The following is a 15,689-nucleotide window of genomic DNA, read 5'->3' on the forward strand; positions in this document are numbered from 1 at the left end:
GCTAACGGTGTCATGGGAGTGGATGGGAAGTGGCTAACAGGCTAACGGTGTCATGGGAGTGGATGGGAAGTGGCTAACAGGCTAACGGTGTCATGGGAGTGGATGGGAAGTGGCTAACAGGCTAACGGTGTCATGGGAGTGGATGGGAAGTGGCTAACAGGCTAACGGTGTCATGGGAGTGGATGGGAAGTGGCTAACAGGCTAACGGTGTCATGGGAGTGGATGGGAAGTGGCTAACAGGCTAACGGTGTCATGGGAGTGGACGGGAAGTGGCTAACAGGCTAACGGTGTCATGGGAGTGGATGGGAAGTGGCTAACAGGCTAACGGTGTCATGGGAGTGGATGGGAAGTGGCTAACAGGCTAACGGTGTCATGGGAGTGGATGGGAAGTGGCTAACAGGCTAACGGTGTCATGGGAGTGGATGGGAAGTGGCTAACAGGCTAACGGTGTCATGGGAGTGGACGGGAAGTGGCTAACAGGCTAACGGTGTCATGGGAGTGGATGGGAAGTGGCTAACAGGCTAACGGTGTCATGGGAATGAGTACTTCCGTCCATATTTTATATTTTTTGTCACATAAGTATTGTTTTATATTTAATGGATCGTAATATTTTGGGTTTTGCAGAACAACTTAATCGTTTCGCTGGATTTGGAATCGGCCTCGTCAGGTAATTACAGTATTTATTATTCATATTTAATTGAATATTATAATATTTATGAGTTACCAATTTCTACAATTGTTGTGTTGAAATTATTAATAATTATAAAATATTAAAAAAAAAAATCCAATTTACATTAATTGTGGAAAATCTTTTTTTTTTGCCTTTTAGAAAATCATAAATAATATATGATAAAATATGTAATATTTTTATTATAGATGTATTATATTTAACCTTAATTTAAAAATGTTTATATAAATTATGTATTATTCTACATTTCTCTCTAGTCTGTTCACAGAGAACGTGCTCGCTCACCCCTGCATCGTGTTCCGCAGGCAGTGCCAGGTCAGCCAATCAATCAATGATCCATTCATTATCCATCAGTGATCCATTCATTATCCATCAATAATACATTATATATCAATCAATGATGCATCAATGGTCCATCAATCAATAATTAATAATTCAACAAATTTCTGACTGAGAAATAATTCAGAAAATGTCAAACAAACTCCTGAATTTTCCACTAAACCCAACGTTTATTCATGATCCATAAAAATAGAAATTGATGAAATGATGTTTTTGATGAATAGATCATAATAGATTTTTTAATACAAATGCTTTATGACGCTTGTGTTTTCCGAATGAAACATTTTTAAAGTGTTAAAATTCATTAAAGTTAAGGACCCCACGGTGCCTTCTTATCAGGCATATGAATGGGCGTCAAGGGAGAGGAGGAACACCTCATGAACCTCCACACGGAGAGAGGGGAGAGCCTCCACCTGTCTCCCTCTCACCCCTCTCTCCCCCTCCCTCCCTTTCCACGACTCCTCTCCCTTCCCCTTCCCTTCCCTCCTCTCCCTTCCTCCCGCCACTCCCTCCCTCACCCTCCTCTCCCTCCCTCTCTCCCCCTCATCCTCTCTCCCCCCCCCCCCCCCTCCCTGAATACTGTGTTCTTTCCTGCTGAATAAAAACATTGAAAAGCTGTGTCATTGGTTCATTCTGCTTATGAGTCACATTAAACGCAGAGGCCTCATTTCACCGGCCACCATCCAAAGCATGTGCATGTGTGTGTGTGTGCGTGCATGTGTTGTAGTGTGGTGTGCTGTGTGACAAATAAAGATTGTTCTTCTTCTTCTTCTTTTAACATTTCAATTAATTAATTGAATGTGTAATATTTGTTTAGTGTTATTCATTATCTTAAACATTTAGTTTTTTTTGTTAGATCTATTTATTAAAATACATAATTATTATTAATATAAATGTTGTTATACATTTCTTTATGATAATGTTAAAAATCATTTTCGAACAATTTTTAAGAGATTTTCCAATATATGAATATCATAAATAATACTTTTGAGACTTGGTTCAAATTGAGAGATTTATTCAACCATTTTTCATATGTTAAATATGTTTTCAAAAGTGTTCGATTCAAAAATATAATATTTTTTTAATATATTTATTTTCCCCAAAAATTCCTGCAAAAGTAAAAATGGATCTTCATCCTGAAATGGGTTATATTTCTGAATATGAAATAATCAATTCCTTTGATTGGTTTCAGATCAACTACCACTCCCGCTGCCTCCACTACTCTCCCTTCACCGTCGTCACCGTCATGTACAACGTTGCCAAGACGCAGGTAATCAATTGCATTGATTGATTGATTCATTCCTCTTATTGATTGGTTGTTGTCTATAAAGATTGATCCATCAGTTTTTCAAATACTGAACTGATGGGCTGGTCAGATGATCATTTAATCAATCAATACATCTATTAATATGAATCAATGTGCTTTATCAGTATAACATTTCTATTTATTCATTTTATTTGTAGTAAATCAATATATTGGTTTGCGTTGATCAATTGGAACGACGGAACACATAGGTGAATTATTCACAATATGTAATATTAATAAACAATAAAAACTCATGTTCAATAATCCATAGAATAAGAAATACACAAACTCTCCAGATCAATAAAGTTCCTTATCTTGTGTATTGTTCACTAAATCATGTTATCATGCGACCAACACAACATTGTACAGTCAAAATACCAACATATAAACATACTAACATATCAGCATATCAAAATACCACAATATATCAACAAATCAACAAACGAACATACCAACATACCAACATATCAACATATCAACATACCAACCCAACATATGAACATACCATCCTACAATCACATTGTAGGATTTTTAATTAATTAATTGGTAAATTCCTCGGTAAAATAAGTATTTGGTCACCTACAAACAAGCAAGATTTCTGGCTTTCACAGACCTGTAACTTTTTCTTTAAGAGGCTCCTCTGTCCTCCACTCGTTACCTGTATTAATGGCACCTGTTTGAACTGGTTATCAGTATAAAAGACACCTGTCCACAACCTCAAACAGTCACACTCCAAACTCCACTATGGCCAAGACCAAAGAGCTGTCAAAGGACACCAGAAACAAAATTGTAGACCTGCACCAGGCTGGGAAGACTGAATCTGCAATAGGTAAGCAGCTTGTTGGGAAGAAATCAACTGTGGGAGCAATTATTAGAAAATGGAAGACATACAAGACCACTGATAATCTCCCTCGATCTGGGGCTCCACGCAAGATCTCACCCCGTGGGGTCAAAATGATCACAAGAACGGTGAGAAAACATCCCAGAACCACACGGGGGGACCTAGTGAATGACCTGCAGAGAGCTGGGACCAAAGTAACAAAGGCTACCATCAGTAACACACTACGCCGCCAGGGACTCAAATCCTGCAGTGCCAGACATGTCCAGGCCCGTCTGAAGTTTGCTAGAGAGCATTTGGATGATCCAGAAGAGGATTGGGAGAATGTCATATGGTCAGATGAAACCAAAATAGAAGTTTTTGGTAAAAACCCAACTTGTCGTGTTTGGAGGAGAAAGAAAGCTGAGTTGCATCCAAAGAACACCATACCTACTGTGAAGCATGGGGGTGGAAACATCATGCTTTGGAGCTGTTTTTCTGCAAAGGGACCAGGACGACTGATCCGTGTAAAGGAAAGAATGAATGGGGCCATGTATGGTGAGTTTTTGAGTGAAAACCTCCTTCCATCAGCAAGGGCATTGAAGATGAAACGTGGCTGGGTCTTTCAGCATGACCATGATCCCAAACACACCGCCCGGGCAACGAAGGAGTGGCTTCGTAAGAAGCATTTCAAGGTCCTGGAGTGGCCTAGCCAGTCTCCAGATCTCAACCCCAGAGAAAATCTTTGGAGGGAGTTGAGAGTCTGTGTTGCCCAGCGACAGCCCCAAAAACATCAATGGGCCAAAATACCAGCAACAGTGTGTGAAAACCTTGTGAAGACTTACAGAAAACATTTGACCTCTGTCATTATTTTCCACCATAATTTGCAAATAAATTATTTAAAAATCAGACAATGTGATTTTCTGGATTTTTTTTCTCATTCTGTCTCTCATAGTTGAGGTATAACTATGATGAAAATAACAGGCCTCTCTCATCTTTTTAAGTGGGAGAACTTGCACAATTGGTGGCTGACTAAATACTTTTTTGCCCCACTGTAACTATACCACTATATGAAGAAGAAGAATGTTTAATCGTCACACCACTACAACACATGCATTCATGCACACACACACAAAAGTTTGGGTGGGGGTCCTTACTGATGTTACCTGGAGGAAACCCCATGTTTTGGGTGGGGGTCCTTACTGATGTTACCTGGAGGAAACCCCATGTTTTGGGTGGGGGTCCTTACTGATGTTACATGGAGGAAACCCCAGGTTTTGGGTGGGGGTCCTTACTGATGTTACATGGAGGAAACCCCAGGTTTTGGGTGGGGTCCTTACTGATGTTACATGGAGGAAACCCCACGTGAGCACGGGGAGAACATGAATACTCCACCCAGAAAGGACCCTCATTCAAGATTCAAGATTCAAGATTCAAGATTTTTATTTGTCACATACATATACATACTTCCATACATATATGCAGCGAAATGTAATGCAACGCACCCGGTGATAGCACACAATAAGTCCTAGGAAAAAGTACAAAAATAAAATAAAATAAAAAGTAGAAAATTCCTTTCTAATAGACCGACTAACTGACTCCTAAAACGTAATACAGTAAGTGGAATACTTATAGAATAAGATAAAAAATATACAGAATAAAATACAATAAAAATACATTGAAATAAAATGGAATAGATAGAAGGAATATGCCTATGTATATACAGATATGTGCATTTAAAGTGGCATGTGAATTAAAGTGGCATGTGAATGTGAATAGTGTGAGGTAGTGTTTGGGATAATACAGCACAGTATACAACAGTACGGCGCAGCAATACGGCATCACGAACAACCCTGAACAGTGATACAGTATGCGGTACAGTATGCTACATACAGTACAGTAGGTAGTGGAGCCTAGTGCATGGCTCAGTTAGGACCCCTGGTGAGGTCAGCGTTGACAGTTCTGATGGCTTGAGGGAAGAAACTCCGTCTCAGTCTCTCTCATTGGGAGTGTGTGTGTGTGTGTGTGTGTGTATTGATGGGGTATTGATCAGTGTCTTGATCACCAGGGCCCTAAGTCTCTGTGGAAGGGGATGGGCAGCACCTTCATCGTTCAGGGAATCAGTCTTGGAGTCGAGGGCATCCTAAGCGAGTGTACCCCATTACCACGGTGAGTCCTGTTACCATGGCAACACCTAACCCTGCCACTGTAACGGTGAGACCGGTTACCATGGTTATGGAATGTGTATTAACGTATGTCATGGTGTACTACTGTGTAATAGTTCTGTTTACAATTGTGTACTAATGTGTACTTCCAGGGAACTTCCTGCCAGGTGGAGCCTGAAGTCGCTGCTTGGACACCTGCTGCTTAAAGGGTGAACGTTTACTTCACATATTTACTGAGTTGTTTGTAGAGTATGTGTGTAATGTGTGTATTTCTATTAGCTTTGGGCCATTGTGCATTCTATCGGGAATGGGGGGGTTAGCCCCATACAACGTAATGGAATCCTGCAAATACTGTCTCCCCGTCCGTGCAGGTTTTATCATTTACAAGTGAAGTATTTCCACAAAAAAAAAATCCAGAGCAACAGAAAGCAACGTGGAGATGGGAAGACATGGGTCTTTATGGGATGAAACGGGACAGTCGGACAAACGAAAAAAAATAGACGTATAAATAAAAACACAGGAAATCATGCATGAGTCGGGAAATGGCTGTCTGGAGGAGAAATTAAAATGAACTCCACTCCAGTTCTCTGAGTTAGGGTTAGGGTACACTTTTACAATAAAATAATAAATATAACAATAATAATAAATATTATAATAATAATAATAATAATAAATATAATAATAATAATAATAAATATAATAATAAGAATAAAGGTAACAAAAATAATAATGAATATAATAATAACAATAATAATAAATATAACAATAATAAATATAATAATAAATATAACTGTTAGTTACATCTCGATTCTTCCAGATGCCAACACCTTCAGTCACCTTATTGTGACTGTAGCTTTCGGCCAGGAGAAGATGTCGTCAGTTGGTGACCAACCCCCAATCAGACATTTCGACCCTGAACCACAACGTCCTTGGGTTGGCGGGTTGGCAGTGGTGGCCAAATCGCTGCCCATCTTCTCCTGGCTTCCAGCTCAACTTCCTCCCGCCTATTCCAGTGCCAGCAAGAGGCTCTTCCTGCTGCCTCCCCCAACCTGCGAGCTGCAGTCTTCCTTTCCTTTCCTGCTATTGCCAGGGCTGTGAGCATCTTCCACACAGACTGTGCAGGGAAAGCCTTGCAGCCAACCTCTACTGGAAGTAGCCAGGCCTGCCGCCCTTAATCCCTGCAATCTTGAACCAGGTCCTGGTATTTGGTGTTCTTCCTGCCATCGGGGATGGTAGCTCAGGCGCTAGAGCTGGTGGTCTAGTGATCTAAAGGTTGCTGGTTCGATCCCAGGCTCCTGTAGTGTCCTTGAGCAAGACACTTAACCCCTAATTGCTGCTGATGGCTGCGTCTGTCGCTGTTTGAACAATTGTAAGTCGCTTTGGATAAAAGCGTCTGCTAAATGAAATGTAATGTTTGGACGACCTGGGGAAAGTGTAGCTTCTTCCCCTCATCTCCCATGATGGAGCTGCCTGCAGGAGGCTCGTCCTGGTCTTCTTGGAGGCACGTGGTTTCTCTCCCGCTCTGAGAAACTGGATGGAAGAGGCCGATTTCCCGTGGCTCTGATGTTTTTTATGTCTCTCCTGCTCCAAGATGTCAGCCAGTGCTCTGAGGACCTTGTCATGGTGCCATCTATATCTCCCCTGGCAAAGTGCACTCTTGCACCCCATCAGTATGTGCGCTATTGTGCATCTCTCGCCACATAACTTGCACAGGGGGTCCTCCCTCAAGCCCCACCTGTGCAGGTTGATCGGTGTTGGGGAGTGTCATACACCGATTGGAGCAGGAAAGAAATACGGAAAGGCTCCAGTCTACACAGTTCAGGCCACAAGATCTTCTGCTTTGGGAGGTCCCACTTGGTCCAGGCTCCTTGTGATCCAAGTTCCACGGCTCTGGACCTTCGCCTTTCCTCCTCCAGGTGCCTAACCTCGGCTTGGTTATGTTCTCTCCTTTGCCTTGGGGCCGCTTTCTCCCATTGCTGGAAATGGGTGGTTCCGAGGCCTTGTCTTCCAGTGCATGTGTTTCCAATGATGTCCTTCAACTTCAGCACGCTCTCTGCTTGTGCTACTGAGGAGTCAGCTGCTCACTTACATCCTGGTCTTGTAGTGACACCTGCACCTCTGACCTTCTTATCCCTGGAGTCTCCGAATCTCATCACAGCCCTGCACTTGGCCACCTTGAACTCTTCCACCACTGATGAGAGGAGTAGCTGTAGCTGCCCAGACCTGATGTATAGCCCTACTGACGTGAATCTTGGTGGGATTCCGAGCCATCTGCGGAGGTGTTTGTTCACCCGCCTCTTAACTCCTTCCACTGATGTCATGGGCACTTCATAAATTTTCAGCAGCCACATGAGTCTGGGTAGCAACCCATGCTGGAAGAGCCAGGCCTTGAACTTTCCTGGTAGGCCTGATCCATCAACCTTTCTCAGCCAATTGTCAGCCTGCTTCTCTTGTCTTTGATACACTGCCTCTGTCAGTGAGACAGTGTGACTCACAATGCATGTCATGTTACGTGACGCCTGGACTATAGGTGTGCCGAAACAGACAAAAAGTTACCAAAGTATGGATGAGTTATTGGACATAATACAGTAGAAAAATAAATAATAAATAAAGCTGCAAGCAGCAATACACGGAGTGCAGTTAAGTCCTTTTAGGTATGTATTACAGTGGTCCGGGTTCTGTGAAACACAGCACAAGTTACAAAGTTACAAAAACCTTGGAATGACATCTGGAGCCATCAACATTTACCAAGTCACTGCATGTTGTTCTTCTGGAATGATCAACATGTACCAAGTCACTGCATGTTGTTCTTCTGGCGTCAATCAACATGTACCAAGTCACTGCATATTGTTCTTCTGGAATGATCAACATGTACCAAGTCATTGCATGTTGTTCTTCTGGAACAATCAACATGTACCAAGTCACTGCATATTGTTCTTCTGGCGTTCACTTTAAATATCCCTGAAGAACCGTGTTTAACAAATACCATCATTACTGAAATGTTCAGCTATGAGGGTTTTCAGAGTGCTGGTGTCACACACAATTACTACCACAAGTTGATACACGTGTCTTTATCCTAAAAATGAGAATGGGTCTGTCTACTTCCTGTCAGGTTCCTGTCTACTTCTGTCAGTTCCCAGTCTACTTCCTGTCAGGTGCCTGTCTACTTCCTGTCAGGTGCCTGTCTACTTCGTGTCAGGTCGCTGTCTACTTCCTGTCAGGTCCCAGTCTACTTCCTGTCAGCTCCCTGTCTACTTCCTGTCAGGTCCCAATCTACTTCCTGTCAGATGCCTGTCTACTTCCTGTCAGGTCCCCGTCTACTTCCTATCGGGTCCCTGTCTACTTCCCGTCGGTCCCAGTCTATTTTCTGTCAGGTCCCTGTCTACTTCCTGTCAGGTTCTTGTCTACTACCTGTCAGGTCCCTGTCCACTTCCTGTCAGGTCCCTGTCTTCTTCCTGTCAGGTCCCTGTCTTCTTCCTGTCAGGTTCCTGTCTACTTCCTGTCAGGTCCCTGTCTTCTTCCTGTCAGGTCCCTGTCTTCTTCCTGTAGTCCAAAGAGTCCTGCCTCACAGTGTCTCTGTGGAAGGAAATCACTCCACGTGGAAGTTCCCAAGTCAAAGACAATACACACACACACACACTCACTAGGGATGTAACGCTATGAAACTTCACAGCACGGGATGTACCTACCATTTCACAGTATTTATGTTGCCCTCTTCTCTCTTTTTCTGTATATTCATTTAGTAAATATTTGACATTAAAAAAGAAAGCCACATGGTAAAGCCTCTGCGGTGCAGCATGGGAAGGCTCTTGTCAGGGCTCTCAAATTCACAGGAGAGGCAAAATAAGGACTTATATATCAGAATGAGGACATAAATATCAAAATAAGGACATTCATATATATATATATATATATATATATATATATATATATATATATATATATAAGGACATATTTCTAATAAAAAGGACATATATATCAGATTAAGGACTCATATGTCAAAAAAGGACATATATCGAAATAAGGAGTATATACATATATATATATGTGTATGTTTTTATACGTATGTATGTGTGTGTATATATATATGTGTGTGTGTGTGTGTGTGTGTGTGTGTGTGTGTGTGTGTGTGTGTGTGTGTGTGTGTGTGTGTGTGTGTGTGTGTGTGTGTGTGTGTGTGTGTGTGTGTGTGTGTGTGTGTATATATATATATATATATATGTATGAAGAAGAAGAATCTTTATTCGTCACATGACATACTGCACTACAACAACACACACACACACACACTTTGGGTGGTGCCGGTGAAATGCTTCCTCTGCATTGAACCATCCTGGCTTGTGCTTCCTCCGGGGGACGTCCGGGGAGCTGGTACCAAGTGTCCATTGCTGCTCAGACTATGATGTGTGCATGTTTTGGGTGGGGGTCCTTACTGATGGTAGGTGGAGGAAACCCCATGTGAGCACGGGGAGAAATGTCCAGTTCTTGTTCTCCACAGCCCAGGTAAGAGGTCGTGGCTCCTGATGCGCTGACTCCAGCCTCAGCTCACTCCTTATCAAGCTCCCCCAAATTCTTGAGTGGATTTAGCTTGATGATCCTCTGGAGGCTGCGCTCGTCCCTTCTGCTACCACTCAACTTTCTATGAACATGCTTGGATACAGGGCTCTGTGACATGCATATCAGAATAAGGACGTATATATCAAAAATTGACTTAAATATCAAATAAGGACACACACACACACATATATACATATATACACTGTATATGTATCAGAATGGGACATAGATGTCTAAGATGTAAACTTGAATTCCCCTCATGGTAAAGCACCGTGTGGTAAAGTACTGCCGTAAAGCACCGTGTGGTAAAGTACTGCCGTAAAGTTCTGCCATGTAAACAAAACTGGTGGAAGGCGGTGCTTGGGGAACACGTGGTTATGTGGGAAAACAATGTGTTGACTTCCAAAAAGAGCAAGAGAGCTGCCACCAGGTGAGAAGGGAACGAACACACCTCCAGAACCACACCTGCACGTCTCTGAGGAGGTGGAGGATGATGTCACAGATATGACGATATCGTATTTAAAAATATTTTAATCATATTAAATCATCTCTCTCAGATTGACCTTCATGCTCTCTCTACCGTTCTACACCGCCTCCCTGCTGGAGAGTGTGCAGGTACACACTGCTACACACTGCTACACACTGCTACACACTAATACACACTGCTACACACTGCTACACACTGCTACACACTGCTACACACTGCTAGACACTACTAGACACTAATACACACTGCTACACACTACTACACATTAATACACACTACTACACACTAATACACGCTGCTACACACTGCTACACACTAATACACACTGCTACACACACTTACTGCTACACACTAATACACGCTGCTACACTCTGCTACAAACTAATTCACACTAATACACACTGCTACACGGGGATGGTAGCTCAGGAGGTAGAGCTGGTGGTCTAGTGATGTAAAGGTTGCTGGTTGGATCCCAGGCTCCTCCTGCTAGCATGCTGTAGTGTCCTTGAGCAAGACACTTTACCCCTCATTGCTCCTGATGGCTGCGTCCGTCAGTGTTTGAATAATTGTAAGTCGCTTTGGATAAAAGCGTCTGCTAAATGACTAAATGTAAATGTAAATGTACACACTACTACACATTAATACACACTACTACACACTAATACACACTGCTACACACTAATACACACTGCTACACACTAATACACACTGCTACACACACTTACTGCTACACACTAATACACACTGCTACACACACTTACTGCTACACACTAATACACGCTGCTACACTCTGCTACAAACTAATTCACACTAATACACACTGCTACACGGGGATGGTAGCTCAGGAGGTAGAGCTGGTGGTCTAGTCATGTAAAGGTTGCTGGTTGGATCCCAGGCTCCTCCTGCTAGCATGCTGTAGTGTCCTTGAGCAAGACACTTTACCCCTCATTGCTCCTGATGGCTGCGTCCGTCGGTGTTTGAACAATTGTAAGTCGCTTTGGATAAAAGCGTCTGCTAAATGACTAAATGTAAATGTAAATGTACACACTACTACACATTAATACACACTACTACACACTAATACACACTGCTACACACTAATACACACTGCTACACACTAATACACACTGCTACACACACTTACTGCTACACACTAATACACACTGCTACACACACTTACTGCTACACACTAATACACGCTGCTACACTCTGCTACAAACTAATTCACACCAATACATACTGCTACACACTGCTACACACGATTACACAGTGTGACACACAACTACACACTGACACATTAATACACACTACTACACACTAATACACGCTATGACACACTGACACACACACTGTACTACACAGTGTCATAGACACCCTGACCCCGCCCCCTCATTCTTACCCCGCCCCTCACCCTGACTCCGCCCCTCTCTCTGCAGAGTGAGATTGTGCGGGACCCGCCCGGCCTCCTGGACGTCCTGCGGGAGGGTGCGGGCCGCCTGTTGGGCCTCGGTGCCCCGCGCAGCCTACGCCTACTGCCGCTGCGCACGCTAATGTTGCCGGCACTAGCGCTGGGCACGCTACGCTATGCTGTGGCCGCGCTAGCGCACCGCGCCACGCTAGCCGCCGTGTACGCCCATCGCCGCCGCCAGCGGCTAGCCAAGACGGACACCGACGCAGAAGATCGCCATGGCAACGACGAGGCCCTGGAGCGCTACTTCCCCGAGCTAGCGGCTAACCTAGTGGCGTCACTCGCGGCCGACCTGGCGCTGTTTCCCCTGGAGGCGGCACTGCACCGCCTGCTGGTGCAAGGCACACGCACGCTCGTCGACGACACCGACTTCTGCGTGGCGGGTGCTGACGCTAACGCCAGCGCTAGCGATGGTGCTAACACGACTCTGATGCTAACGGTGCTGCCGGTGAACACGCGGTATGAAGGGCTGGGTGACGCCCTGCGGGGTGGTGGCGAGGAGGGCGTGGCGAGAGGAGTGGGCGGCGCTGGATCCGCAGGGGGCGGAGCCTCGCTTTACCGCGGCATAGGAGCCGTGCTACTGCAGTACACGCTGCACGCTGCCGTGCTACGAGCTAGCGTAGCGCTGTACACAGCCCTGCTGGCGCGAAGCGGAGGAGGACGGGGCATCTAGGGAGGTTTCGGGGTGTGGCCGGATGGAAGGGGGCGTGGTCGGTATGGCTACAATAAATTACAAGGTTGACGTGGCTAGTTTGGGACGCTAATTTCCGCCATTGAGGGAGTTAGGTGTAGGGGTGTGGTCATCTCGGAGGGGGCGTGGTCAGGCTGATGGGGCGACATCCAAAACGAGAATACAGTTGGCTACATTCATCCTGCAAGACGAGTGGCGGTGGTTAGTTTGCTGTGCTAGCTCACCCAATTGGGGAGTGCCCCTGTGGGAAGGGGGCGGCGTTAGACACCTTAAGGAGTGGGGCCACAGTGAGTGGCTAATGCTAGCTGTGCCGCATTTCACATCTTTGTATTTATGTGTATGTGTGTATGTATGTGACATGGGTGTAGCTCATATGGATCATCCCAGAGGGCGGGGGCAAGGGTGAGCAGGGGCGGAGCCTCATCGAGAACCAAACCACCTCCTGCGGTGTTGCCGTGGAAACCGCTGGACCGTCGGTTCAGGACCATTTGAGATATCGCTTCCCGTCTGCATGAACAAGCCCCGCCCTTTTTGTTTTTCAATGATCAGAGGAAGAGACAAACAATAAAGACACGCCCATTTCAAGGTCACTTCCTGTTTGAAAACAGAGGATGCACTTCACTTCCCTCTTTTTTCTGGTTTTTTTGGAGAGGGTGGGGCTTTTACTTTGAAATTAAAGTCACAAAATTAAAAGCAAGTGTGAATAGGAGTTATAAATAATAATTATGAATAATTCTGATGTTTGTGAGGAAATAAAGCACTGTCATAATTGTTGTAAATAAAGTTAATGAATAAAATTCAATCTCGCCACTTTATAAACATTTAAAGTCTTTTTTCTTTGTGTTTTTATTGTAAGCGGCTCCCAGCAGCTAACGTTATCATTAACATAGCAGCAAGCAAAACTGCCAGCATTATCAGTAAGTGGTAGCGGTCGCTAACCCTAGCTTAAGCGCCATGCGTGGAGTCAAGCCTCGATGCTAGCTGGTAGCTTTTGCTGCATCTGCGACTCGTTTCACAATTTTGTCTGGAACGTTGAATGATGAGACTTTTAATTTGATAGCAATGCTCAGCTTAAGTTGGGTAGTAGCACTTTTATTGTGAAAACCCGGTTTGAAGTAAAGTTATAGGGTTATTTAGGAAATGGTACTTTCATTTTGACTGTTCTGAATGTTTAATAATGGGACATTAATTTTGAAAGGCCGGGCTAAAGTTTAACAAGTACTCTTATTGTGAAATTAATGAAAGATGAATTATTTTACAATAAAATCAGCACGTGAGTACTTTTATTGTGAAAGAATTGGTGAAGGTAAGGACTCTTATTTTGACTTAACAGATAAGTAGAAGTTTACTTCTATTTGTCTGTTAAGTGTGTTATCTGTTTAGAAGTTACTTCTACAGTACTTATATTTTGCTTGGTGTGGCCCAGATCCCACCTGGGTCCTGGTCCATGCAGCTTGTGGACCAGGACCCAGGACCCAGGTGGTCCACAAGCTGCATGGACCAGGACCCCTGCAGACCCCTCCCACTAAATATAATTCATTTATTGAAATATGTCTTGTCCAGCCATTACAAGCTTCTTCTATTTATTCATTTTAATCTTATTTCATTTTATTAAACTTTATTTTCATTTTAGCTCCAAACCGGAACTTTAATCCCAAACGGACCAGTTTCCGGTCGGGCCGTTTCTCGGTGTGACACGCCCCGCTTCCGCCGCACGTGAAACGCCGCACCGAACAGCGGAGACTCGAGCTTCAGGGACGGTTTCCCGGTAACGGAGCTACTTCCGGTCCGTTAGTTCCTTTCTTGTTTCTTTGTTTGTTTTCTTCAAACATGGCGCTCACCGGCGGCGGGAGCGCGCTCACCGGCGGCGGGAGCGCGCTCTTCTCCGGCTTCCGCGCGCTTGGCCTCTACTCCAACCACGTGCCGCACGCTCTTCACGTGCACGCCAAGCACCGGGAATTCTACCTGTCGACTGCGGCGGGAAACCGCGTGCACGCGTACAACGTGAGTTCGAGCTGAGTTTACCTGTCCCTCCACCTACCTGTCTGTCTCCCTGTCTGTCTCTCCTTGTCTTTATGTATGTTTCCCTGTCTGTCTGTCTCTTTCTGTCTGTCTCTCTCCATTGTCGTTCTTTCTCCCCTGTCCCCGCCTCCCACCTGTCTCTCATCTCTTATTTCCTGTATAAACAGGAAGTCACTGGATTGAATTCCGGTGTGAGTGCTGTTTTATTTCGTTGTGTGGTCATATTTGAATGGTATAGAAATATCAATATGAGATGGATACAGTGATTATAGCAACGTTCAGCAGCAGGTAGCTCCGCCCACTGTGCTACTGTCCCGTTTGGTGTAAAACGCTGTGTCCACCGGGGGCAGTAAACCGGGGGCAGCTACTGTAACCCAGAACCCCCTGCGAGCTACTGTAACCCAGAACCCCCTGCGAGCTACTGTAACCCAGAACCCCCTGCGAGCTACTGTTACCCAGAACCCCCTGCGAGCTACTGTAACCCAGAACCCCCTGCGAGCTACTGTTACCCAGAACCCCCTGCGAGCTACTGTAACCCAGAACCCCCTGCGAGCTACTGTTACCCAGAACCCCCTGCGAGCTACTGTAACCCAGAACCCCCTGCGAGCTACTGTTACCCAGAACCCCCTGCGAGCTACTGTAACCCAGAACCCCCTGCGAGCTACTGTAACCCAGAACCCCCTGCGAGCTACTGTTACCCAGAACCCCCTGCGAGCTACTGTTACCCAGAACCCCCTGCGAGCTACTGTTACCCAGAACCCCCTGCGAGCTACTGTTACCCAGAACCCCCTGCGAGCTACTGTAACCCAGAACCCCCTGCGAGCTACTGTTACCCAGAACCCCCTGCGAGCTACTGTAACCCAGAACCCCCTGCGAGCTACTGTTACCCAGAACCCCCTGCGAGCTACTGTTACCCAGAACCCCCTGCGAGCTACTGTTACCCAGAACCCCCTGCGAGCTACTGTAACCCAGAACCCCCTGCGAGCTACTGTAACCCAGAACCCCCTGCGAGCTACTGTTACCCAGAACCCCCTGCGAGCTACTGTAACCCAGAACCCCCTGCGAGCTACTGTTACCCAGAACCCCCTGCGAGCTACTGTTACCCAGAACCCCCTGCGAGCTACTGTAACCCAGAACCCCCTGCGAGCT

General features: G+C 45.2%; 2 protein-coding genes across 2 annotated transcripts in view; both read left to right on the top strand.

The window, feature by feature from the left end:
- Positions 1-13,327, top strand: part of slc25a46 (solute carrier family 25 member 46) — a 14,347-nt gene extending 1,020 nt beyond the window's left edge. The window contains exons 2-8 of the mRNA XM_080017900.1: positions 625-667; positions 946-1,003; positions 2,220-2,297; positions 5,219-5,319; positions 5,468-5,524; positions 10,430-10,487; positions 11,796-13,327. Of these exons, the coding sequence (XP_079874026.1) occupies positions 625-667; positions 946-1,003; positions 2,220-2,297; positions 5,219-5,319; positions 5,468-5,524; positions 10,430-10,487; positions 11,796-12,500 (1,100 nt within the window). The 3' untranslated portion in view covers positions 12,501-13,327. The remainder of the gene's footprint in view (positions 1-624; positions 668-945; positions 1,004-2,219; positions 2,298-5,218; positions 5,320-5,467; positions 5,525-10,429; positions 10,488-11,795) is intronic.
- Positions 13,328-14,239: 912 nt separating this feature from the next.
- Positions 14,240-15,689, top strand: part of wdr36 (WD repeat domain 36) — a 31,468-nt gene continuing 30,018 nt past the window's right edge. Inside the window, exon 1 of the mRNA XM_080018492.1 lies at positions 14,240-14,522. Within this exon, the coding sequence (XP_079874618.1) occupies positions 14,349-14,522 (174 nt within the window). The 5' untranslated portion in view covers positions 14,240-14,348. The remainder of the gene's footprint in view (positions 14,523-15,689) is intronic.

Source organism: Zeus faber, assembly GCF_960531495.2.
Source record: "Zeus faber genome assembly, chromosome: 17".
NCBI classification, from domain to species: Eukaryota; Metazoa; Chordata; class Actinopteri; order Zeiformes; family Zeidae; genus Zeus; species Zeus faber.